The sequence below is a fragment of the Tursiops truncatus genome, chromosome 15 (genome assembly GCF_011762595.2).
Source record: "Tursiops truncatus isolate mTurTru1 chromosome 15, mTurTru1.mat.Y, whole genome shotgun sequence".
Lineage (NCBI taxonomy): Eukaryota > Metazoa > Chordata > Mammalia > Artiodactyla > Delphinidae > Tursiops > Tursiops truncatus.
Genome location: NC_047048.1, coordinates 5,246,161 through 5,273,974, shown reverse-complemented (window position 1 = coordinate 5,273,974; position 27,814 = coordinate 5,246,161). Strand labels below are relative to the sequence as shown.

General features: G+C 40.9%; 1 protein-coding gene and 1 pseudogene across 5 annotated transcripts in view; both read left to right on the top strand.

Moving 5' to 3' along the window:
• Positions 1–27,814, top strand: part of BAIAP2L1 (BAR/IMD domain containing adaptor protein 2 like 1) — an 88,934-nt gene that overhangs the window by 26,050 nt on the left and 35,070 nt on the right. For all 5 annotated transcript variants that reach the window (XM_019930672.3, XM_019930671.3, XM_019930670.3 and 2 more), the window contains exon 3: positions 2,026–2,112. In XM_019930672.3, the coding sequence (XP_019786231.1) occupies positions 2,026–2,112 (87 nt within the window). The remainder of the gene's footprint in view (positions 1–2,025; positions 2,113–27,814) is intronic.
• On the top strand, positions 10,567–10,674 carry LOC117308373 (small nucleolar RNA U3; annotated as a pseudogene).

Below are 27,814 nucleotides of genomic sequence, written 5' to 3'. Positions count from 1 at the left end.
TATAAACCTTGTTTTTCGGTGGAGTCATCTCTTTTTCAGTGCTAGCTGAGACCAAAGAGTCAAAAAGCACCATGATTTAGAACTGCCGGGGTTGTGTGCACTGCCTCTGCTTCGCCATTGACCTTGGGCATGTCCCAGAATATCTCTTCTGTGCTCCACTTCGTGAAACGGGGTGATAACATCATCACCCTATGTCTTAATGTAGTGTGGTAGATTAATTAATTTAAGTAATGATTTGGAAAGTTTACATAAATGCTATTTGTTACTGCTCTTTTTTATAATTACGCTTTACAGTTATCCTTAGTCTTATGAAACAATAGTATAGTAGAGCATTAGATTTCATGAACTTGTATATATATGTAGTAAAAGCTGTAAGTTTCATAATTTTTTTAATTCTACAAGACATGCAAAAATAGATTAATTTGCCTTGAAAATACTACTTTTTTTGGCCTGCAGTATCTTCAGCGGGACTTGGGCATTAATTCATTCTGTGACCTCCTCCCCCACCTTTTTAAAACTTGAAATACCTTTTAAAATTCATCTTTTAAAAACAATACCCATGGGCTTCCCTGGTGGTGCAGTGGTTGGGAGTCCGCCTGCCGATGCAGGGGACGCAGGTTCGTGCCCCGGTCCGGGAAGATCCCACATGCCGCGGAGCGGCTGGGCCCGTGAGCCGTGGCCGCTGAGCCTGCGCGTCCGGAGCTTGTGCTCCGCAGCGGGAGAGGCCATAACAGGGAGAGGTCCACGTACTGCAAAAAAATAAAAATAAAAAAATAAAAATAAAAACAATACCCGTTATAAACTGGTGTGGCCTCAGGTTTTCGTCTCAGTGAGAGGAAAGGAGCCTGAGAGGGGTTGCTTAGGGCTCTTTTATCTCCCAAATCCTGTGGTCTCCAAAGCTACCGGGCAAAGTGATGTCTGTGTATGAAGCTGGCCTTTGAGCAAGGTAAAATATTTTCTCCAAAGTCACACTAAGTAGGCTAGATCTTATTGAAAAGCTTGCTTGTTGTACACCTTCAGTATCCTGAAACCCAGCCTGTGTAAAGTGACAGAAGGAGTGGGTATTATCAGCTTCCATTAGTTTGTCCAATACTCACACTGTTAGGGCATTTTATAGATTCAAACCGTTTGTTTCAAAAAGGATAACTAACTTGTCCAAGAAGGTCATGTTGTTGGAAGTAACAGTAGAATTCAAACCCAGATTTGTCTTGCTCCTGACTCCCACCTACAACCTCCCTGCACCCTCCATAAAAGAAAAAGGAAAGGGGAAAAAAAAGGAAAAGAAAAACAAATCAGAAGCATATTTCTGTACCTTATAATGTAGTTTTCAGAATCAGTTTGAAAGGAGAAATGTGATTTTTAAGATAATTAGAATCCAGCTTGTATAGCAGTAAGAGTTTTCCTGTCTCTGCCAAAAAAGAGCAGAAAGAAAAGCAGAGCATTCAGTTATTTTTCAGGTAATTTCATTTTTTTTTTGAAATGATAATGTATTTCAGATTTCATAGATTTCTCTCCTGGCAACAAGTATGGTAGTTGCTTGTGTCTCAGAATATCTTTTTCAATAGAAAAAGTAAAAATGCCGTAGAAGGCCCAGGCGCCTAGACAAGCCCACACCAGCCCCTCTAGCTAACAGTATTGCAGACCTGTATTGCTGTAGAATGACCAGCTTGCTGCAGTGGATGTGTTCCAGCCCCAATTCTGTGTTAGGAACATATCCCCTCTGGAGCTGGCCTGAGGAGCAGGCAGAACCTTCTCCGGACCCCCAGCCTCTGCCGCTGCTGAAGGTTCCCCAGGGCTGGTCGGAGGCGAGGATCCCGTGAGGGCTTTCCGGTGGGTGGGGGGCCTGCAGGAGTGCAGTGGAGGGACCTCTGCCCCTGGCACAGCTCGCAAGCTCAAGCCCTGCCCCCTGAGAGCCACGCTTGCCTCAGCCGCGAGGGACTCCGGGGTGTTTGGAAGAAAACCTCTGTGTCGTTTCCTCCTTTCCATGTGTAAGTGATGATTGTGTGTGTCACCTTCCCTGTCTAGCTATGATTCTGGCGGGAAAAGCCTACTACGATGGAGTGGCCAAGATCGGTGAGATTGCCAGCGGGTCCCCTGTGTCGACAGAGCTGGGTGAGCTGACCGTCCGTTACATATACACCCAACTTGAGCGCGGTTCCGGAGCCTTTGTCGTGCGAGCCCTGATGAGAACATACAAAGTGGCCCGGATCCAGAATGGAAAAGAGGGCTAGCCCAGCACTCGGGTTTGTTCACCTCTGCGGTGATTGACTCCTCCGTGGTCTGTCCAAAGTGGAGGCTTAGTTAAGTGCAGGCCACTAGGAACTGGGCTTCTGCCTCTGAGGTTTGGGCCCTAGTTCCCTGCTGATCCCTGAAGCGTGAAGCCAGGGGAGCCTTGAGCCACATTTTTAACTGAAGGGGATGTGCACGCAGCCTCCGGCCTCTGGCAGAGCGTTTCCTGTGACTCACCTTGCAGAGAGTCCAGCCCCTTTACGTTCTGCTCTTGGCTGTCGCTGCTTCCACAGTTGCTCTCGGTTGTGATTTTTCCGGTTTTGCTGGTATGAATCGATCCCCTGTGCACACGCGGAGGGCGAGGGCAGCCGCACCCTCGGCAGCACCAAGGCTTCTATTTACAGAGCCGGTTCACTGTACCATCTCCGAAGCGGGGAAAGGTGGATTTTTTTTTTTTAATAGTCCCACACATAACCATCATTTTAATAACTTGTTAAATATGTTTTACTTGACAGAGGGTAACATTTCAGAGTTTAAAATGTTTGTCAGAATTTGAAAGGTTCAGAAAACCAGAGGAAAGGATTAGTAAAGTGTGTGTTTTAAAGAAATGTGTGTTCCTCTCCAATTAAAACGTGGAAAGGGAAGCAGAGGGGCAAAGGCGCATATGTTTAAGGTTCAAATAATTCACACCATTCGTATGTTAAGTGTCTTGAGGGTTTTCAGGATTGCTTGGAAAACTCCTAACTGACCCATAAAAGCCAAGGAACAAATTCAAGGTGTGATGATGGTTCTGGGGTTGGGGGCTGGGCTGCTGCGTCTGCAGTGGATCTGGGCGCTCGTTAACATTCTCTGACAGCTTTTGTACCGGAAGAGTTCATAGTCTTGAAACCTGTAGGCAAAAGCTAAGCCTGAAGTGATGCTGGGTGATGAATAAGTCAGTACTGCGATACTGAATAGAATCAGTTACGAGTAGAAAATTTTCAAAGCGCTGACTTGTATTCTGTTGTTCTGGCAAGGTCTGAAGTATAGTAACTCTGTCCAAAGTGGATCAGTTTAATAAAATACACACTGTGTTATGTAGACAGAAGCAGACAGTAAAATTTAGGACATTTGAGGGATGATTGGGGTGATTATAGGGTTCCAAAAATAGAACTAAATTAAAAAGAAACAGCCTATTTGTGTCAGGCATCAGGGGAAAAAAAAGTATGACCCTTATGTTAAAACATACGGCGCTTTGACTCACCGTCATTCAGTTTGCCTTTTTAATGTTTTATGATTCTTGCCACTGTTTAAATAAGACTTCTGTTCCACACCTTATTTGATTCAGCTGTGAGTTCATAATGTTGAATCAGCTGTTTCCACAGCAACCGTGTTGTTATAAACACGAGCTTAAAATTTTGGTTTCAATAAGGAAAATATGTTGCTATGGTGCAGTTTCTTTCATGTGTTTGTATTTCATTCAGAGGGAATGGAAATTGCTGCCATTTTTGTTCCAAGTTGTCCTTTTGCTTATATTCACTCTATCATGTAGTTAATTTCCTACTCATTTGCAGCCATTCCATGATAAAGTGCAATCCTAGTAGGAGTTGCTTTTGGAGGCCTAACATTTACTTCTTTTGATTTGCTTAGTTTTTTATTTTGTTGTTAAAGTTTAGACTAAAATACTACCCTATATCTGTTTAAATACCTGTATGGAAGAGCACTGGACAATTCATAGAAAAAAGAGAGACCTAAAATTGATTGTACCTTTCTTGTTTTTCAAGAAGATTTTCTGATCTAGTTACTGACATTTTGGTATTGGCCTTCATACTTTATTATGAAACTTATGTTACAAATTCCATTTGTTAAAAACTGAAGGGGTATTACATATGTGAAGATTATGAATCATTTCAAAATTTTCATTCCTGAAGAGTATTATCTCTGAAAAGCCTTTCTTTTCCCACGCCCCACCCCCGCAAAAAAAAATCCTATAGTTATACAATTTTCCGTTTAAAATTTTTGCTCTGGGAGGAAAATACCCTCTGGCTAAAAATATTTACTTAATTCATAGAAATTTGTGGTGAGGATTCAACTTGGAAAACTTGGCCAAATACATTATTAATGTAAATCAGGGTGGCAAAGCTAAGCATTTCAGTCTCTTCTCATTTTAGAGGAAAGAAAAGGTGTGTGTGTGTGGGTGTTGATTAGCCTTTTACTTTTTGTCTTCTGGGTCAGCCTCTGTTAGTAGCACAGGGCTGCAGCAGTACCATTTCTGACTTCTAGCTATGGGTGTTTTCATTTTGATATCCCTCTTTCGGCATCAGCTCACCCAGTACTGTGTGAATCATTTAAGATGCTCTTGCCCACGAGTAACAAAATACCCAACTAACAGTGGTGTAAGCAATAAGGATGTTTATTATCCCACATAAGAAGGCCAGGAACAGGGGGTTCTTGGTTAATCATTACTAAGGACTCTGGTTCTTTCTCTCTTTCTTTCTGTCCTAAAGCCCAGCTCCTCATGGTACCAGGGTGGCTGCCCTGCCATTGCTAGTCTCAGGCATCACACCCTCCCTCTTCCCACTATGTCCAGAAGCAGGAAGGAGCACGCTTTACAGAGGAGGAAACCTTTTCCCAGGAGCCCCAGCACACACCCTCTTGTTCTCTCTGGCCTGATTTGGATCACACGCCCATGACCCAGCAGCACTGTTCCCAGGCATGGTTGGCCAAGGGATACATCGAGGGGGAGAGGGCACAGCTGTTAGGAGGACACCCGATGGTGCCACCAGTCAGCCAGCTCTGGTTATCAGAGGTCTTGTTTCAATGCCTTTTAGTGAAAGGAAAGGACTTAACACGCGTTACTGCTTTAGCTGTGCTGTGAGCTGCAAAGTGCTGCTGCGTTTTGCTTGTGTCTCTGATTGGGATAGTGTTTTTCTCCCACATGGGTTGTGTGGTTTTACTATCGTGTGTGTACTTCACACTCTATTTATGATTGTTGTTTCTCCAGTAGACCACAGCCATCCTTCCCAGTCTATTCCTATTTGGGAAGTGGGACTCCCAAGCACAGAAGATGAATTAGGGATGTGGGGTAGTTTTTGTTTTTCTGTCCTTTTGCTTTTCTTCTCAAGCTTTTGGGTATCTTTTCATCACAAACTCTTGGGGCATCTTCCCTGCCTCCGCTTCTCTCTCCTTTCTTTCCTCCTGTCATCTTCCTCTCTGCTGACGTACCTGCACGGTCTCACAGCCTCTTTCATCACTGCCATATTTCTTTCCAGGCTTTTCTTCCGGTGAGTTTGTGCCTAAGAGCCAACATTGAGTGCTTGCTCTCCTCGGGCGCAGGACCCAGTGCCTGACAGGGCCTTTAGTTCAGCGTCTCATTTAGTCCTCAGAGCCGTCCTGCACAGATCTGGGTGCAGGCGCTTCCACTGTCTCCGTTTTCCACGTAAGACCCAGAGGTGAAGTGTGTGCCTGGGTCACACAGTTAGCAGGTGGTCCGACTTGAGGATCTGAGCTCTTCACCTCTGCACTTACTGCACTTCACTGAGGCGAAGGGAAAGGAAAGAGGCAGCCAATCACGGGTTGCTGAAGAGGAAGAAAACAGGAAGCCCACGACGGGGACCTTTTCAAGAAGGAGATGAGAGGGAATCGTTGGTGTCAGAGCAGCCGAAGACTGGGGAGGGGCTGGCAGGTGTGGTGATTGGAGCTCACTGGCCCCCTCAGAAATGGTGGCTTCACTAGGGTCCTGACCATAAACACCAGGTGTTACAGGGTTGAGGAAGATGGAACTAACAGAAGTTTTACTTACATGTGTATGCCTTCTTACACGTATTGCTTGACTTTTGTACAGCTGTGCTTCCCATAGAAACTCAGGTCTCACTAAGTGCGTGCTGTGTGCCGGGTCCTTCGTGTGTTGCCTCATCTCATCCTCAGGAGCCTCGTGGATAGATGTTTCCTCTGAGGTCTGCAGAGTGGATGCTCACCCCGCGTTTCCCTGGGGAGGCTGGTAGACCATAGGGTAAACTTGGCAGTCACAGCCTTCTGCATGGTGGTGAGATAACCTCCATGGGCAACCACATTGGGTCCTGTGTCCTTAGCCATGTGCTCTGCAGCCAAGCAAGGCAGAGCAAGGGCTGTGGAGGTCGTGACCTCTGCGAGAGGATGGTAGGCGGCATTGGTGCTGCTTGGGAACGATCCTGTGACCCAGGACAGGGAGGCCAGGCCAGGTCTTATTTTCCCCTGAGACTGCCCAACACCTGAGAGATGCTCAGTAAAGCTTGTGTTGTTACAGTGCCGCTGTCAACTTACACCACCCTGGGCAACACGTCACCTTATGAGTGGTTGGCAGGACTAAGGGAGAGGACAGCAACACGTTCTGGGTTGTTTGAAGATGAAATGAGATAATGTGCCTTGTGTTTTCTAAAGTTTCACAGACCAGAAAGATGCCTCTCTGTTGCCGCTTCATATGTTCACAAGTATTTGAGAATTCAAAAATCAGTACCAATTTTTTTTCATTGACATTATTCTCTTCCATAAAGTAGGTGATACGTTTGTAAGAATACACATTTTTGCTTGATTATTCAAGAACAAATTATTTCAGTTCTTTCCATTGTATCTTCATTTTCTATTTCATTAATGTCTACTCTTACCCTTGTTTTCTTCCTTGTACTATCTTTGGGATTATTCTGCTGTTCTTTTTCTAATTTCTGAAATGATACATTTAACTCATTAATTTTAAATACAGGTAGGCCCACAAAGATGACCATACAAGTTAAAACCATGCAAAGCCATCTTAATAATCAATGGGGAAAATTATGATTGTCCTGTGACCTTTAAAAATGTTTGCCGGAAACATTAAAAACTCTCTCACTTTCAGTTATAAATGTGTAAGGAAATGGAAAAAATAAAACTGATATTTATTTAGTACACAGTACTTTAAAGCATTAGAAACACTGATAGTTAAAGCATTTTTATTTATTTGTAAAAAACTGGAGTCGTTTCAACAACTCTTGTCGCCTTCTTGTATAACTTAAGATACAATATGCTTTCGCAAATTGTCATGCTCCTTTTAAGCTTGGATCAGCTTCCAGCATTTTATCCTTGGTGATTTCAACGTTGTGAGATAGCCTTGAGAGTTCCTTTAATGTGAAGTTTTTTGGGCTGGTATCACTTTCTCGGAAACACCTTCATCCTTTTCACCACAACCGCTTTCCTCAATTATGTTGATGATTCTGGGCTTCACTCCATTCTTGTGGCTGTACATCCAGGGTTTCTCAAACAGTAGCAGTGTTGACGTTCCCACAGGCAGGTATTTCTTCTGTAACTCCATTTACAGTCGTTACCACTTTTAATGTCTTTGCTGTACTTCCTCTTTCAGTTATTCATATTTGTAACACATCACATGGGTTTGTTACTGGGAAACAGGGAGGCAACACACCTACACACTTTGCTGTCTGTGTGCTCTATCTGCAATCCTTGCAGCAACACCACACTGTCTTAATTACTGTAACTTTATGATAAATCTTGATATCTAGTAGGAGATATCAAGTAAAGTAAGTAGACCTTATTCGAGATTGTCTTAGCTATTATAGGACTTCTGCATGTACACGTTCTTTAGAATCAGCTTGTCAAGTCTCACTAAAAAAAAAATATCGGATTTTTGACTATAGATTGAATCTATAGATGAATTTAGAGCGAACTGACTCAATCTTCTAATCCATGAAGATGGTATATCCTTTTAATTACTTGAGACTTCTTTAATTTCTGTTAGCACCATTTTGTAGTTTTCATTGTAGAAGTCTTGCACATTTTTATACATGCATTTTTAGATACTTATGACATTTTTGTCCTATTGTAAATGGCGTTTTAAATTTTTTTATTTTCTTTTTTTATTCTGTTGAGATTTCAATTTGTCATTCTTTTTCATTACTATAAGTTCTATTTAGTTCTTTTGAAATCTGTGAATTTTTATCATTTTAATAGCTTTATTGAGATCTGATTAACATATAGTACAATTGCCCCGTTTAAAGCGTATAGTTCAGTGGTTTTTAGTATATTCACAAAGTTTTAAATTATCACCACAGTCAACTTTAGAACATTTTCCTCACTCCAGAAAGAAATCACATACCCATTAGCAGTCACCTCCCATTCACCCCCAACTCCAGTCGTATTTAACCATTAATATATTTTGTCCCCTATAGAGTTGGTTTTGCTGGACTTTTCACATAAATGGAATCATACAATATGTGATCTTTTGTCACTGGTTTCTTTCACTTAGCACAATGATTTCAAGGGTCATTCACATTGTAACATGTAGCAGTACTTCCTTTCTTTTTATGGATGGATAATATCCTATTGTATAGATATACCACATTTTGTTTATCTGTTTTATCAGTTGATAAGATATTTAGGTTGCTTCTACCTTTTAGCTATTAAAACATACTGCTGCTATGAACATTCATGTACAAATTTTGTGTGTACATACGTTTTTCTGTCTCTTGGGTATATACTTAGGAGTAGAATTGCTGGCTCATATGTTAACTCTAAATTTAACCCTTTGAGGAACTGCCAGAGTATTTTTCAAAGTGAATGCACCATTTTATATTCCCACCAGCAGTGTATGAGGGTTCCAACTTCTTTAAGTCCTTGCTAACACTTGTTATTGTCTGTCTTTTTGATTATAGCCATCCTAGTGAGTGTGAGGTACTACCTCATTTGAGTTTTGATTTACATTTCCCTAGTGGTTGATGTCGAGTATCTTCATGTTCTTACTGGTCATTGCATATCATCTTTGGAGAAATGTCTATTCAGATCCTTTGCCCATTTTTACTTGGGTTATTTGTCTTTTTATTATTGAGTTTGCCAATCAACTTTTAATAAAGTTTTGTTTTTCTCTTTTGATTCTTTTTATTATCAATGCAGTTTGAAGTTCTTTCTTTCTTTCTTTATTGGCTGCGTTGGGTCTTCATTGCTGTGCGTGGGCTTTCTCTAGTTGTGGCAAGTGGGGGCTACTCTTTGTTGTGGTATGCGGGCTTCTCATTGCAGTGGCTTCTCTTTGTTGCAGAGGATGGGCTCTAGGCACACAGGCTGCAGTAGTAGTGGCATGCGGGCTCAGTAGTTGTGGCTCACGGGCTCTAGAGCACAGGCTCAGTAGTTGTGGCACGTGGGCTTAGTTGCTCCGTGGCATGTGGGATCTTCCAGGTCCAGGGCTCGAACCCGTATCCCCTGCATTGGCAGGCATTCTTAACCAACGCACCACCAGGGAAGTCCCAGTTTGAAGTTCTTGACAGTCTAATTCTGCTGATGCTTTATTGTGCCTCTTGATTCTCATTCATGTGGAAATATTTCTGTATGGGTTTTATTGTCATCTCATTGTTCTCTTCCATGTTGGGGTCACCTATGGAGGTGTAAAAGTTTTGCCATTGGAAGTCACCAAGAAATGAAAAGTAGAAATGCCAAGCAATGGTGGAGCTTCTCTCATTTAAATATGTTTAATTCTTAGAAAATAAAAACAGTTGATGGAATATGACTTACCATTTGATAAAATTCTTGTAAAATATTTAGAATGTGCAAATGAAAATGCTCCTTTATTTTCTGTCATATCCATACTAACAAAGGTATTCTGCCAGTTTTGCAGGGAAAGTGACTCAGATTTTATGGAAAATATCTTTAAATGTCTAAAATTTGTAAGCTCTTCTAATTATCTAAAACTTAAATAATGGCAGGTTTTAATTTTCTATAAATAGGCTAGATACACATCCTTCTCCCAGGAGTCATTCCTAATGGTTTGCTCTTGAAAACAAAAGGTCCTTTATGAATAGAGTCTGTTCTCCTATTATAGAGACTATTGAGGAAATGTGTCATTGCTTTTTCTCAACTATAATTGAAAGTAATAGGAAAATTCTAATGATTCAAGAGAATTGCCAAATTTTAGTCATTTTTATGCTAAATGCGCTGAACCACTAGAAGATTACAGTAAGAATTAGCATATATTTTGAAGTAGCCTTCAAATTCGCTCTGTTAAAGCATCACCTTTTATCAGTTGTACCTTAACTGAGCAAACAAGAGCCAAGGGGCTGGTCAGCACTGATTTGAAACTAAAATTTTATTGGGCCACGGCCGTGCCCACTTGTTCATGTGTTGTCTGCAGCTACACTGGCAGAGCTAAGCGGTTGCAACAGAGGAGACCTGAACTGTTTACAACCCGGCCCCTTGCAGGCCCTTACTTGACAGCAGAAGGCCTTTAGGGTCATCCAGTTGCTTAAGCCACTCAGGACGGAGCCATCGTGTGAGGGATTTGATATCCTTTTCTCCAAAGAAAAAGCAGCTCCTTACCATCTGCGATCTAAGTGCTTGGGTTTAATTAAGACTATACTTTCCAGGATCATTCCTGTAGTCTGTTACTAAGTGCTTGGGTTTAACACACATTAACAGCATGATCCCAATAACCACAGCATGTAAGCAGCTCTGGGGCGACACCGCCTTGCCCTGTTGGGAGAAACAAATGAACAGACAAATGCAAAGCCAAAGACCAGAGCTCTGTAGTCAGGATTTGGCAAGTAAAATATTTTAATCCACTGTGTTTGTTAAATAGTAAGTCATATGAATAATAATTCATGTGACTCAGGTCGTCAGGGTGTGTACCTGTAGCTGTGCACATAAATCCTTATCACAGATACACAGTTCAACTCAAGGAACAGTGCTCATTTAAAAGAGGAAACCGAAATTTGTCTAAAGCTTCCAGTTTTGTCCCTAAATCAAATGACGTTTATTTTTTAAGACTTAGGAAATATGGAAATGGTGGAAAGGGAAAACAGAAATGGTCAGGGGAAAATATTTTGGCAAAATATTCAAAAGAAACTTTGAACCAGTTTTTTCATCTTTAAACCATAGAAAAATAAAGCTTGTTCTCACTTATTTCTCAAGGAATAACAGGGGACTTTCTTCAGGGAGTTGACAAATTTCCTGTGAGGTATAAGGACCTCAGCATTACATAAATTTAGACTGTGTTATTATGTTCCAATTCAGCCAGCTATTACATTATTTATGTATGTATGTATGTATGCATGTATGTATGGCTGCATTGGGTCTTCGTTGTGGTGCCCAGGCTTTCTTTAGTTGCACTGAGCGGGGGCTACTCTTCCTTGTGGTGCGTCGGCTTCTCATGGTGGTGGCTTCTCCTGTTGCAGAGCACGGGCTCTAGGTGCGCGGGCTTCAGTAGTTGCTGCACGTGGGCTCAGTAGTTATTGCATGCAGGCTCTAGAGCACAGGCTCAGTAATTGTGGCACACGGGCTTAACTGCTCCGTGGCATGTAGGATCTTCTCGGACCAGGGCTTGAACCCGTGCCCCCTGCATTGGCAGGTGGATTCCTAACCACTGCACCACCAGGGAAGCCCACATTATTTTGAATCAATCATCTGTTAAATTGTTTGGGCCAGTTTCTTAAATTGATCACAAAACAGAAGATTTTATCTCCTCACCATCAGGGAACCTAGAAAATCATAGGTTTTCTTTTGTTATTGATAGAGTGTTCATTGGTCATGCAATTAAACAATATATATTTATTACAGTTTTGTCTTGTTGACACTCAAAATCCAACCTGACAGTCTTGGGTCTTAAAAATAAGAGCAGAAGGGACTTCCCTGGTGGCGCAGTGGTTGAGAGTCCACCTGCCGATGCAGGGGACACGGGTTCGTGCCCCGGTCCGGGAGGATCCCGCATGCCGCGGAGCGGCTGGGCCCGTGAGCTGTGGCTGCTGAGCCTGCGCGTCCGGAGCCTGTGCTCCGCAACGGGAGAGGCCGCAACAGAGAGACGCCTGCGTACCGCAAAAAAAAAAAAAAAGAGCAGAAAACAATACGTGAAAATTTTTTTAAATGTTATTCATTCAGAGAAATATCATAAATAGATTCCTAAGGTCTAGATAAAATAAAAGAATTCATGCCAGAGTCAATGAGAGAGCTAAGTTGAGTCAAAGCAATTGTTGTTGACCAAAACCATTTACCTTTTAGTTGCAGGTGAGGCTCACTTTTTTTTTTTTTTTTTTTTGCGGTACGCAGGCCTCTCACTGTTGTGGCCTCTGCTGTTGCGGAGCACAGGCTCCGGACGCGCAGGCTCAGCGGCCATGGCTCACGGGCCCAGCCGCTCCGCGGCATGTGGGATCTTCCCGGACCGGGGCACAAACCCGTGTCCCCTGCATCGGCAGGCGGACTCTCAACCACTGCGCCACCAGGGAAGCCCGAGGCTCACTTTAAAGAGATTAAAATCCTTTCCGCAAATATAGGAAACAGTTAGTAGGGAATTTATTTTATTTGGTTAGCATTGTACCTGACGTATGCATATTAACTCCTGTACTCATCGTGATAGCTCTCTGAAGTGTGGGTACTATTATTATTATTATTTTCCTTTTACAGATGAGGAAACTGGGGTTCAAAGAGAGTTAAATAACTTGCCAAAGTCACCCAGCTGGTTAACGGCTGGTTAATTTGAGCTCAGGTAGTCTGCCAGCTGTGTGGCCTGTTACGCTGATTTAATTTTCTACATGTCGAAAAGATGGGCTTTTTCTGATGTGATTTATTTTATGGCAGTCAGATTGTCCTGTCCATTATAGTTCAGCAGATAAAAGGTTGTGTTAAATAGTGAACCATCATATAGTCTGAAACTGATTCATCATGTGAGTATGATTCTGTATTTTGTGTTTTTATCAGATATAATCAAGAGTTTGTATTTTGTATTAGGAGCATTTATTACATGACCATTTATTCCAACTTTGCAAATGACTTGCCATTTCAGTTTTCAGGTGGCATCTTGTTGGGAGCAAAAAAAGATCTAACTGTAGAGAAAGATAGGCTTATAATTTATAAATGTATAATTTATAACATCTATATAAGCACATACCATATAAGTCCATATATCATCTAGGCATATTGGTATAAGTATATATAAATTTCTAAAACTGAGAGGATGTTCTGTGTTGTAAATTGTACCTCCCTACAGAAGTTATTATAAGAAAAGCATTCCTTCTTCCAGCTTTGAAGTAACCATATGTGCAGATGATGTATTATAATTAGTAAAAACTACAGGTATAAAAGCTAAGATGTCAAATCAAGATGAGTCATTTTAACATTTAATGCTTCCTGACGGCATGATGGGCACATCCTGAATGTCAGTCTGAATGTCATTACCTATTTTTCAATGCACTTTATGATACTTGCCCGTTCTCTTAAATCTTTGAATTTTAAAGTGTGTGAAGGGAAAATTATCTTGTTTAAACCCAGTTTTCACAATTATTTAAATTGGTCTTTTTCTCCTCAAAGGATATCATGTGTCCTGTCAACTCTGGATGGGGAGAGGTTAGGACTCCTTATTCTCAGGCTCTCAGCTGTGGCCAAAGAACAGCGGTCAGGGGGCCGCAGCAACTGTCCAGGTCTCCACGAGGCAGGGGCCTGAGGGCTCTGCCTCGTGACCGCTTCTTTCGTCATTCACATCAGTCACGAGAGCCACCGCATCCTCTCACAAATGCCCGCGGGTGTCTTACTCTATTCATGGCACTATGCTGGGCTTGAAATCAGGAGTCAAACAAAAACACAAAGTTCTAACACACAAATAGGGGAAGGGACTTCACAGCAAGAAAGAGTGGCTCTGGTCAGAAGCACCAGACACAGCAAAGGGTATGGCCCCTGCAGTAGGTTGAGGGGGGAGGACAACGAAGTTAAAGGGAGAGGGACACGGTGGAGACAGCTGTAGTTAGAATCGTGGTGCGGGTGAGGCCTGCCTTGACCCTGCCGGCCACATGTTCCTAAGCACATGGGCATGCTGCGGAGGAGAGTGACAGCCTTGGCGGGGGGGACGTGGTAGATTCCTTGTTAGCGCACGTGGGGTTCTGTCTTCAGCCACTTGGAAGTAAATGCACTTCCTTAGGTACTCTTTCCTGGTCTGGATGCCTTAAAATTATTAAAAGTAAGGATGCCAGTGTAAATCAGCTATCCCTCAATTGAAGGAAAAAAAAAAGTAAGGATGACAAAGGAGCACATGAAAAGATGGTCAACACCATTAGCCATTAGGGATTTGCACATCATAACCACATGAGATACCACTTCACACCCCACAGCAGCTGTAATCAAAGAGACAATAGTATGTGTTGGCAGAGATGTAGAGAAATGGGAACCCTTGTGCATTGCTGGTGGGAATGTAAAATGGAGCAGCTGCATTGGAAGAGTCTGTCAGTTCCTCAAAATACAGAGTTTACCTTATGACCCGGCGATTCCATTCCTTCGATGTCTCCTCAAGAGAAATGAAACATACGCTCATACAAAATCTTAGCATTATTCCCAGCAGGCACAGGGTGGAGACAACCCAAATGTCCAGCAGCTGATGAATTGATAAACAAAATATAGTATATCCATACCGTAGGGTGTTATTCAGTCATAAAGAATGAAGTACTGACACATGCTACAACATGGATGAACCTTGAAAACATGCCAAGTGACAGAAGCCAGATTAAAAGGCCACGTATTGTAAGATTCCATTCATACAAAAGTTCTAGAGCAAATTCGTAAGAGACAAAAAGCAGATTGGTGATTGCCGGGGGCTGGGGAGAGGGGAGAATGGGGAATAACTACTTGATGGGTACAGGGTTTCCTTTTCAGGTAGTGAAATGAACTGGATAGTGTGGATGGTTGTACAACATTGTGAATGTCCTAAATGTCACTATTGGTCAATTTAGGTTATGTGTATTCTACCACCAAAAAACCCCCCAAAAATAAGTATGCCACTCTGAGAAGTCCCCAATATATGGGATATCCTAATTAATTCATACTAAAAACAATATAATAGACACTGTAATGATTCAAGAGGCTAGTGGTACACATTTCCCAGCCGCTGTGAAGGGTTTTAGTTGGCCCCGCCCGACTCAGAATGAATTACACAGTGAATGAGTTACACAGTAAATGAATTTTGAGGTGCACACTTCCAGTTATAAAATAAGTCATTGGGATGTAATGTACAGCATGATGACTATAGTTGATAATATTGTAGTGCATATTTGAAAGTTGCCAAGAGAGTATAACTTAAAAATTCTCATCACACACACACAAAATGTTTTGGTAACGTATAGTAACAGGTGGTAATGACTTCTTGTGGTGATTGTTTTGCAGTGTATACAAACATTGTATCATTTTGTACACCTGAAACTAATACAATGTGATATGTTAATTATACTTCAATATAAAAAAACTTTAATGAATTTTGTTGGCGTTAATGGAAATTCAAGAGCCTCATGTAATTCTCACAGCAGTCCTCTGAGGAAGGAGATGTCATTCCCATTTTATAAACAAGGAAACGAAAACTTAGGTTGAATAACTTGCCTAACTTCACACAAGTAGTTAGGAGTGAAGCTGGGGGTTAAATTCCAGTTGATTGATTCCATGGTGAGTGCAGGGTTTCCCACAGACTCCGAGTTTAAGCTTTAAGGCCTCTCAGTTTCACGACATCTTTTAAAACCTTGTACTTAATTTTGAATTTGTGATTTTGTACTCCTTAAAGAGGACTCCACAAAAGTTGGATTTCTACACAGGGAACAAATTACAAAAGTAGTCTTTAAAATCTGGAAGACAGGGTGTGCAACAGAAGGGTGTAGTCACTCGTGTATTGTTCCTGAAATCCAGTGAGAGGAAGTGACAGGAAGCCGGCATTTGGTTCAGTATAGAAAATGACCTTGGGACAAGTCCTCCTGTAAAACCTGCAAAGGAGCTATGAACTGCTGTGCTTGCAGCAATGTCTCGAGAAGGATTCTGAGGCTGGGGGAGGTATCCTGATGGTCCTTTAGCAGTGTCTGCTCTAGGGAGGTTCCAGAGGGGGAGATGGCAGCAGTTACAACAAATGTGCCACCACTGCCCTGCTCAGTGAAACTTTCAGTGAGAAGTAAGCTCTAGGATGAGCTTAGAAATGTTTGTTGATGGACTAAATGAGTGTATCAGATAAGGGTGTTGGGCTCTTTGCATTCTAACTCTATGAATCAGGTTTTTCTGGGCTTTCTTGAAACCATGACTGTCATTTACAGCATTAATAAGCTTGGTCCCCACCTTCAGGGTATCTACAGCTTAGTAAGAGAGATTATGAAAATATATACATACATAGCTTTAATACAGGACCCAGTGCAAGAGTAAAAGGTACAAAGGCTACCGGACTTCATGGGAGGAGGCAATCACACCCACATGCAGGTGGAGGAGGTAGAGACAGACTGAGTCCGGGGATGCTGTAATCCTGAGTAGGAAGGGGTTGGTTTCTGGTGGAGGGAGCAGGTGGAGGGGACAGGGGATATTTCAGTTTGCCTGGGATTCAGGGTTCATGGAGAGGATTGTGAGTGTAGGTTAGAATTGGAGCCTTATTACTTTGAGTGATAGGCTACAGATTCTGTGTTTGTATGTCTCATTTCAAACTGAAGTAAGAATATTATTAGGACTAAAAGGTTTTGCATTATTAAAAGCTGACTAATATTTTAGGGGCATGAGTTCAAAGATAAAAATTATGAGATGACTAAAAAGGCAAATTAAATGACATGCTCTTTACAACTAAAAACTGGACTCTTAGTGTCCAGAATAAGTCTATTCCTGTAACTCTTGAGTGCAGTGAAGCTAATATGTGTATATGTCTCGGGTATTTATAACTCAAAGCCATAGCTGATAGCAGCTTCCATTTTATAACAGTAGAAACTTGTGACATACTAAGGTTTCTTTTTTCTCTTCATATATATATGATTAAAGGTTTTAATATCTCACTTTTATTCTCTACTCAATCCTGCCCAACTTTGCACGTCATATTAATATTTTAAAACAACTTATGAATCCTCTAGGAAGTTTAGAACTTGTTTTATAATGAGTATTAAAATACACTTCAAGCTTTTAAAAAATTAATGCTTTTACTGAAAAATGAACCTAAGAAACAGTTTCTTTCCTTATTATTTTAAAATGTCTGTTTTAAAATAATTAAAACCCGTGGCTATTATAAACTATCTTGGGCACTGCTTTTTTTTTTTTAATCAAAGTATAATTGATTTATAATGTTGCATGACTTTGTGGTGTACAGCAAAGTGATTCAGTCATATATATATATATATATATATATTCTTTTTCAGATTCTTTTCCATTATAGTTTATTACAAGATATTGAATGTAGTTCGGTGTGCTATATACAGTAGTACCTATATTTTATATATAGTAGTTTGTATCTGCTAATCCTAGACTACTAGTTTATCCCTCTCCCTGCTTTCCCCTTCGGTAACCATAAATTTGTTTTCTATGTCTGTAGTCTTATTTCTGTTTTTTAAATAAATTCATTTGTATCATTTTTTTAGATTCTACATATAGGTGATATCGTATGATATTTGTCTGACTTACTTCACTTAGTATGATAATCTCTAGGTTCATCCGTGTTGCTGCAAATGGCATTGTTTCATTCCTTTTTTTTATGGTGGAGTAATATTCCGTTGTATATATTGATATATACCACATCTTCTTTATCCATTCATCTGTCAGTGGACACTTAGGTTGTTTCCATGTCTTGGCTATTGTAAAGAGTGCTGCTATGAACATTGAGGGGGCACTGCTTTTTTAACTTAACATTCCACACATATTTCTTTGAATTCATAAGTAATCCATTTACTGATCATTTTGATGGCTGCCTACATTTCACTTCTTTAAATTTTCCTCTGTTGGCACGGAGGTGGAGTCCCAGTGCTGGGGAGGAGGGTGAGCATTGTGGTAGTGGGATGACTACAGGGTTTGTTCTTTGCTCTTGTGAAAAATTGTCCTTTAAACAAAAAAGTCCTTCTATGGTTTTCTGAAAAGCACATAAAAGCAAATATTCAGTAATCAAGGGATTACAGTAGTTTTTCTTTCCTCATTTAAATAACAGTATGCTCAATTCAGTGAGCATCTCTGCTAGGCATTGTTCTGATCACTTAGGGATAAATCAATACGTACAAGTCCCTGCTCTTGGGAACTTGCGTTCTAGTGGGTGGTAAACAGGTCTAATTTGCCGGGCAGTAATGAGGCGAAGGGCCACTGATGGAGGAAAGGGGTGAGCGCAGCTGGTTTGGGAGGGGCGTCAGGGACATGCAGTCAGGAGGGAGAGCGGTCCCAGGAGACCGTTCCGTGGAGGCCGGCAAGTGCAGCGTCCCTGAGGCCTGGTGAGCTTGGGTCCCAGTTGGGAAGCCGGTCAGTTGAGGTGCAGTTCAGGATGGGGGGAGGGAGGGGATGAGGGCTGGAGGTGGGCTGCGCGGGTGGGACCAGGCCCTGTGGGGCCTTGTGGGTCATGGTAAGAACGTTGCCTTTTGACCTGAGGTGAGGGTGAGGGGCCTCTGAAGGCTTTGGACTCCGGAGTGGCAAGGTTCTTCCTGGCTCTGCTCAAAGAATAGGCTGTAGAAGGGTGGGAGCAGGGACACGGGCTGGGAGGCTGTTGTCCCAGTGCAGGTGAGCTAGAACGCTGGGTCGGCCTAGGATTGAAGGGAGAGGCAGTGGGCTTGCTGTGCACTGGCCGCCAGCTGTGAGAGGGTGTGGTGGATGAGGGGTCAGGGTTTGTTCATAGATGTCTTAGGTTTGGGATGCCTGTTAGACCAAGTGGAAATGTTGAGGCAGCAGCTGGAAACGTAGGTCCGGAGTTCATTGAACGAGTAGCTTTTTATCCCTGTGGGCAAGACGGGCCCTCTTTCGCTCTCGCAATGTGCCCTGTGGCTTCCCTCAGTCGCAAGGAAACCAACAGTTATAAGCATCACAGCGAGTGATGCTTCACCTCTGTGTTCTCATTTGATTCTTGCCAGGTCGTATCGGGGGCTGTTTGTTTACATGTCCATCATACAGATGAACCAGGGTTGCAGGGACCAGCCCTCCCCACCCCATATAAAGCCTCACAGCCACAGTAACGTGCCAGTCGGGCTGGCAGCCCAGCCCTTTTCTGAGCGTTCTTCCCCAGTGTAGCTGTACTGCAGGCTGTGGGGTTCCCTGCCGTTTGCAGTGGATCATCATCTTTTTATGCCTCCCTAGTTCCTTTCCTAAAGCATTTTTTTAGTTTGTTTCAAAAGTTTAGGTGCATCAGGCAAGGTGGCCATCGACCGCTCTGTTTGACTTGGAGTTAGGGCCTGTGTGTGTGGTGTGTTTGGGCTGTGACAGGTGTGGGGAGACTGATTGTCATGGGCTGCCTTGGGGATTCAGTCCTCTACTTTGGTTTTACTTCCTGCACAAACCAAACATTGAGCTGAAATGGCTTCAAGCAACCAGGCCGGCCCTCACCCAGTGCGTCCGTGCCTCTGTGATACTGCCCCCCCCAGAGGTAGCCTGTTCCATTTTAAAACAGCCCTAATAATTAAAGTGTTCTGGTGGATGTTGGGTACACATGCCTGTCCCTGTAATTCACACATACTGGGCATCATTCTGTCCTAGGGTACCCGGTAGGAAAAATCTAATTCCTTTTGCATATTTGAGTGAGGATGCAAAGTAGTTGAGAGCACAGGCTCAGGGTCGGACATGAGTTCAAATTCCAGCCCCACCACCTTTAGTACTTTTGTAATTTGGGGGAAAATCATCTAACCTCTCAAAGTCTCAGCTTCCCCTTCTGTACCGTGAGGTAATAGAGCTACTTCTTCTTGGGCTGTGAGGACTAAATGAGGCCATTTCTGTAAGGCAGCTAGCACCGTGCTTGGCACAAGGGAAGGACTTGACACCTGTAAGCTGTCCATGAGGATCATACAGTTGTCATCTTGCCGTCTGAAGTAGAAGAAGGTGAGGAATACTTTTGAACTGTGAAAGCACCAAGTTATCCTGTTTGCTCAGTTGTCCCTTTGGAGTAAGAGATATAATAAAATAGATTCTGGATTTTGTGGAATCTCCCTTAAATTCACGTCATAATAGGACTGACCAACATCCACTTGGGGAGTATGGTTTTAGATTAATGTCTTTCCATCCAAAAGTTGGGAGCAGTAGCCCAGTTTTATTTTGTGTTTTTAAACTTGCCTAATTAGAACTGGTTGCCTTAAAAGAAAACAATAAAAAACCATAGTCTTTTGAAAAATTTCTTCACTTAAAAATTTAAGATGGTTTTACTCAGTAATACTGGATGGAAACTGTCTCTTGGTGCCTCCTCTACCTGTGTATTGTCCTCATCTTTGTTTTTGGGGGTCCTGTTTTAATAATTTTAAAGAACCTAAAATTTTTTCAGATGTAGCATTTTTCAAGCTTCAATGAAAATGCCTGCAGTCAATTAGTGGTTCCTAAGACTAACTGGTTGTCAGCTTCATTCATTATTGATAATGCACACCTGCTCTCATTTTTGTTGGCATCAAAATGGTTGTATTTTAACCTTAATCTACTAATCGATGAAAAAGGAGAATAAATAATTAATGTTAATTTACCTCACTTGGTGTAATAACTTATGGAAAACTTCTAATGCTGTATTTTACATTCAATGTAAAGAAGACAACTGCTTATAATCTGTATATGGATGCAAAATTGATAAATTATTTGTGTGATATAATTGATACACTTGAACAAATTCACATTGTTCTTTTAGGTAAAAGAAGAGTAGTACATTAAAATCCAACTTGGGAAATATTTTCATTGCAAATCCTGTACTTTGTTTAACTTGACAGCACTTATGTGTAGCAGGTAGGCTAAATTAGTTTAATTGCTAATCAAAAATGAAGTGGATAATAAACATTCAGTTTGCTTCCTGAATCAATCTAATGACAGAATTATCACCTAAGCCCTGAATCTCCACCCTCCTTGACATAATACTTGGTTATAATTTTCTGAGGGTACATCTCTACTAGGTATTACCTTAGGTATTGAGAAGACTAGATCTCTGATATTGTGGGATTGCATTTGCTTTATACCTAACTGAAAAGACTTGATTTTAAAATATCCAGAAGGTTTTCTAGTGATAATTCCCATTGAGATTTAAGTCCTGTTGTTGGGATAATAGTAATATTTTATTTTAAAAAGCATTCTTACATAAGCTTAAATTTAATTCAGTGTGTCAGTCATATGGGGTTTATTAGTTTCCATTTTTTCTTTCTGCAGACCTTATATAGAAAAAGAAAATGTTTCTTAAAAAGAAAAAAATGTTTTAATGTTTCTTTTTCTAGCTACCTTCTAAATTCACTTTTCGTCTATTGCCAAACTTCCAAAATAAGTAGTTTATACCAGCTTCCTCCCTTCTCCCTCGTCTCTCCCTTCCTCTCCCACTTTTTATCAGGAAGCTGGAAGGAATCAAACACTGAGTGTCTAGTGTGTGTCTTGCTCTTAGCACATTCCACTTGTTAGGCACTTAATCCTCACAACTCGGGTTGCCAGGTGTCCAGCACTGAACCCACAGAGTCTGGGATTGTAGCTTCTTGCTTGGCAAAATGAAAATTTTATAAACAAATATGTCTCTTGTTTTTTTTTTTTTTTTTAAATTATCTTGTTTGTGACTCAGAAGCCTCTGAGACTGGACCTCAGTGTTACTGAATCTTGGTGATAGGAAACAAAAGATGACAGGAACTTGCTCCTGGAGCCCTGAGGATGGAAACAGCCCCACCTGGAGCCAGCTGGCTCTGCTGTGGCTGCAGATGGATGCCCAGCGCTCACACGTTAGGGACCAGGCATTTGGGTTCCGCAAAAGTCACTTTTCCTGTAGGCATTTCTGTAATCAATATATTTATACCAATAAAATCAAACACTACAGATGCCACTTTCTGATAGGTCCAGCTTTTGCTGGTTTTCTTCTCCTGCTATCACTGAACTTCCATGCTTCACTGCAGTCACCCTTTCATTTGTTTGTTCAGTATATTCATTAACAACCAGACTTTTAAGGCTGGTGTGTTCCAGGCAGGCACTTGGGGGGCACAAAGGTAACGGAATCAGAAGATCAAGTTCTCTTCCGTGTGTAACTGCCAGAAACATTCAGACACTACATGTGTGTTCCTCCAAGCAGGGTGCTGGTTCCTAATCACTGCAGGTTCCAGATGACTGCTGTGAATTTATTTTTAATTAATAGACTTTAGTTTTTAGAGCAGTTTTAGGTTTATACAAAATTGAATAGATCTCACACAGTTCTCACACACACTCTCCCCCACTCACTATTTCCCCTGTTTTTAACATCTTGCATTGGTGTGGTGCATTTGTTACAAATGATGAACCAGTATTGGTACATTACTATTAACTAAAGATCATAGGTTATATTGGGGTTCTATGAGGTTGACAAATGTATAAACAGCCACCCCCCCACCAGTCCTTGGCAGTCACCGATCTTTTCACTGTTTTTGTAGTTTCGCCTTCTCCAGAATGTCATTTAGTTGGAATTGTGTACTATGCAGCCTTTTCAGACTGACTTCTTTCACTAAACGACATACATTTAAACTCCCTTCATGTCTTTTTATGGTTTAATAGCTGGTTTCTTTTTAATCCCTGAATAATATTCAGTTGTACAGATGTACCAGTTTGTTTATCCACTCATCTGGGTTGTTTCCAGGGTTTGGCAATATAAATAAAGCTGCTATAGGCATTCATATACTGTACAGGTTTTTCCATAGGTATAATATTTCTAGTCATTTGGGTAAACACCTAGGAGCACAATTGCTAGATCAAATAAGACTGTTTACCTTTGTAAGAAATTGCCAGACTATCTTGAGAAGTGACTGTACCATTTTGCATTCCCACCCGTTCCTCTTGCTCCACTTCAGCATTTGGTGTTGTCAGATTTCTGGATTATAGCCATTCTGATAGGTGTATGGTGGTATCTTGTTGTTTTAATTTGCAGTTTCCTAATCATATGATATGGATCATCTTTTCATATGCTTATTGGCCATCTGTATATCTTACATTTTAACTGAGTTTGTTTTCTTATGGTTGAGCTTTAAGCAGTCTTTATATATTTTTTACATGTATTTTGGATACAAGTCCTTCCTTTATCAGATATGTGTGTTGCAAATATTTTCTCCCAATCTGTGGCTTGTCTTTTCATTCTATTAACAGTGTTTTTTGTAGAGCATAAGTTTGTAATTTTAACGAAGTACAACTTAACCAGTTTTTTTATTTCATGGATCATGCTTTTGGCATTATATCTGAAAACTCATTGCTAAACCAAAGTCGTGTATTTTCTCTGGTGTTATCTTCTAAAAGTTTTATAGTTTTGCATTTTACATTTAGGTGTATGCTCCATTTTGAGTTGCTTTTTGTGAAAAGTATAAGGTCAGTGTCTAGATTCATTGCAAGTGGGTGTCTAGTTGTTTAGCATCCTTTGTTGAAAGGACTATCCTTTCTCCATTGTCTTTGTCTCCCCTGTTGTCTTTGGGTTTCTTTTGAAAATCCTTCTAAATGGAGTGTCAGTTGTAATCCACTGTTATTATCCCAGAGTCCTGTTGATGGGTGATGTGGTGGTAAAATATTGGAGAGGGCGACCATTCTATAATCTCACGTTTAAATCTCCATTGTTTTGTTTTGTTTTGTTGGGTATTTTTGGTTTTTACAGTGGGCCACAGTATCTGGGATGTGACCTTCGGAAGAGTTTCTTAGCCTTTTTTCCCCTCCCCTTAATTGAGACAGGAAGGCTAGAGGGGCTGCAGGTACCTAGTTGTCCTTCCCCAGATCAGATAAAGCTGAGGAAAAGTGTTTCCCTGGAGGGCTAGCCTTCCTTACACAGAACAGAACAAGAACAGAACAACTCTGGGCAGATGTTTCAAAACGGTCATTTTCTCCCTCCCCCTGCCAGAAGCCCCAGAGGAATTTTCTCCATTCCTAACAATAAAAACCTGGTGGCAAGGATGCCTCCTACAGATAAAACTCATGAAAATGTGAGCTGCCTGTTGTTTTTAACTCTCAAGCTGGTCCACACTGAGCCTCCGGCAAATCCTCAGTTACCGTTTGGGTTCCTGGCAGCCATGGCTCCAGCATCAGTCTCTGCTCCTGGTAAACTCTGATTTTCCACATCCGTCTGTGAACTTAATTCTCTGATGAATCTAAGAGTTGTTTTTCAGTTTGTTTAGCTTGTTTCTTGTTGTAAGTAAGGGAGTGACGACTTCCAGGCTTTTTACACGTTGGAGCAAAACCAGAAGTGCCCTTGCAATTTGTTCTAACCCGCAGTGGTCAGATGTATCTCTTCTCATCATGGATCAATCCTGATAGATACTGTTTAACTACAGTACTGTAAAGGCTGTGAGGTGGAGGAAAGCAGAGTGTATTCTCTAACTGTGTTCTGTTTGATAATAGGAGAGTAACAGTTTTTCCTTTGGGGACCCTGGGAATCGGGGGTGGGGAGGGAGGAGATGAGTTTAGGAGAGGTCGGTGTCTGTTTCTCTCATTCTGTAAGTTTTAAGAGTTATTCCGAAGCATTTTAAACATAGTACAATAAAGCATACTAAAGAATATGTAGATGTATATGTATAAGGAGCAAAAAATAATGAAACACGGTGACTAGTTACAAGTTGGCAACCTAGTATGTGGATTTTATTTCTAGAAAACAAGTACTCACCCAGAAAATGGCGTGTTGAGGAGTGTGGGCCCCATGCTGTTGGCATATATCATGCATTATTGAACTAATTTGCTACTTCTGTCTGGACGCACACACCTTATCAGCCGGTATTTCTCTTCAACTCACAAGAAAGTATCACACTCCCCCAAGCCTGTGAAGTAAGTATTCTAGTTACCACCATACAGGTGAGATTACCTGGAGAGAGGTTAAGTAACTTCCCAGGTGTGCACAGCTAAGAGGCTTGTCTGGCACCATTGTAACTTCTGGCAGACTCTGACCTTTGCCCAGTCTTCGTGTCCCTTGAGTTCTCTGTGGGTGATGACAGCCCAGAGGACCCCACTTTTTGAAGATGCTTCAATCTTTTAACTTTCACAGTACCCCGGCCCTTTCCAGCCTCCTTTACCAGCCTTTCATCTTCTTCATGAGCTCTTCTTCCTATAGATCTTGTGCTCTATCACTAAGAGATCAGCAGTAGCTGCTGGCCTCTTATTATGAAAAACCAACATCCTTTAGGCAATCTCTTGTAGACTTTTATATAAAAGTAAGTTCTGTTCGTTCTGTATCTAAAAGGGACTCCACTCTGGTGGGGTCGGGGGCAGGGGTGGTGTTTAGGTTTGTGGTTACAGCTTTTGTTTGGCTCAGAGGACTTGTCACTTCCAGATCTTTGGCCATTTCTACTATTTTCTAAAATCGAGGTTTTCAGAGGTCTTACTATTAAATAAGTAGAACATTGATGTTATTTCTCCTGTCAACAGACCTCTTCATCTCTTCCTTACCTTTATCAGCTAGTACTGGATGTACCATCAGAGAAGGATGAAATCATTTTATTCTTCTCCAACAATAAGCAAATAAATTTAATGTTGGCAATAAAGAACTAGCATGAGATAGCCCTGTATCAGAAACCCTAAAAGGGGATGAATAGTCAGGAACGCAAGATAATAACTCTCAAATGCCAGGTCTTCATGATTAGATTCAGGTTATATTAATGCTATCTAAGGCAATTTGTGCTCAGAGTATCAATTTGGACACACAGTGTTACCTGCCTCTCATTTGTGGCATTATTTTTGACTGTCCAGTGAAGGTGTTGTCTGATTTCTCCAATGTACAGTTGCTTTTTTTTTCTGTTGCTACTTTCAGACTATGTAAATATCTTATTCCTCATCAACATTTGTATCCTAAATTTAACACCTATTAATGATTTTTGCCCGAACCAGTCTTTACTGTGATGGTTGCAAACTCTACTGTGATGATTTTCCAGCTCTAACATTCCCTTCATACTGACCAGTTGGCACTTGGCATTCCAGTTTTAGCAGGAGCCCTCCCTTCTCCCTCATTTCTTTCTTTTTAAATTTATCTATTTATTATTGCTATGGTCTCATGGATTCTATGAATTTTTCAATGATTTATAATATATTACTGTCCTTATTTTGGTGCTCAAACTGTCCCATGTTTGGCCTGTAGGAGCTCTTTTGAGCTGACTCTTTTACTCATTCATTCATTCATTCATTCCTGTGCACTTCCTTACTCTTTTGCGTAACAGTGTGTTCTGGGCTCATCTTGTCCTTTTACGCCTCAGCTGCAGAATCCACAGCCATTTTTCTGAGGAGTGTTGCTTCCCCTTAGTGGGGAATGATTTTAGAAACCAAGATTTGGGTACTAGGTGTGCTCATTGCTATTGAGATGTCATTGGGGTCCTTTCAGCCAACAGAGCTAGGAAATATATACATGTGTATAGCTTATATTGTGTACATACACAAAAATAGACATGTGTATATATGTATACACACATATATTCATACACAAATAAATGAGCAAATGCACTTACACTTACGTATTTTGGAAATGTTTGAGAACCCTGGCTCCCGGTAACATCAACATATTTACACACTTTCTCAATCCTATAATACATCTAAAATAGCTTTGGAATTATTAGAAATTTTATAAATTTATAATTTTATATTATAAATTTATATGTTAATATATTTGTTATAAGTTATAAATAAACTTAACTATTATTAGAGTTATGAAATATATTTTAAATACCAAAAAATGACCATACTAACTCTTGGGAAAAAGAGTTCAGAGTTTGTTTGTAGTTTTACCATTCACCCTGTCTACTGATTTTTTTTTTTTTTTTCCCTATTCTGTATATTGTGGTAAAATATTGTAGAGACTTTGGATTGTGTTACCCTCCTCTTAAGAGTGTGGAGTTTTATTCTAGCAGACAGTTAAATTACTGATGAATCACCTGACTTTGTGGAGGCTTAATTTTGGACTTTTTTCTGGTGAATCTATTTTGGTTTTGCCCGTAGTCCTGTGACTCAGTCCTCATTCCTAAGGTATAGCCCTTCTCAGTTTCAGTGGGAAGCCTGTGGTGTTTACCAGACCTTGAATTTCAAACTCTATATTCCCAACACTGTGTATCCTGAGAACATCCGCTAAGCTTTCCAACCTTCCAACTGTTGCTTTTGCTGCATTTCCTAGTCTCACCCTGAGCATGTGCAATTTAAGTGTTAGTCAAGGATTTGAGGGGAATTTACATACAGTTTGAGGTCTCCCTGCTCCTCCATTGTGTGAGTGAGTATTCCACGATTTATCCATTCTTATGTTGATGGATATTTGGGTTGTTTTTAACTTGGAGATATGATGAATAAAACTGCTGTGAACGTTCTTGTACATGTCTTGGTGAACAAATGCACTCATTTGGGAAAAATATCTAGGAGTAGAATTGCTGGGTAATACGGTAAGCAGATTTGTTTATCAGATAACTGTCAGTTTTGCCTTTTCTGGAATGTTTTATAAATGGAATCATACAGTATGTAGCTTTCATTGAGCATAATGTGTTTGAAATTCATCCATATTTTTATGTCTAGTTCATTTCTTTTTATTATTGGGTATTATTTCATTAAATTCTTGAAATGGGTGCTTAGAGCATTGATTTTTCACTCATTTTTTTCTAATATATGCATTTTGAGGCTATAAAATTACCTGTAACCACAGCTTTAGTTGCATCTTACGTGTATTATATGCTGTATTTTCTTTTATCATTTCATTTCAAAATCACTTTAACTTCCATTGTGCTCTCTTCTTTGACTTACAGGTTATTTAGAAGTC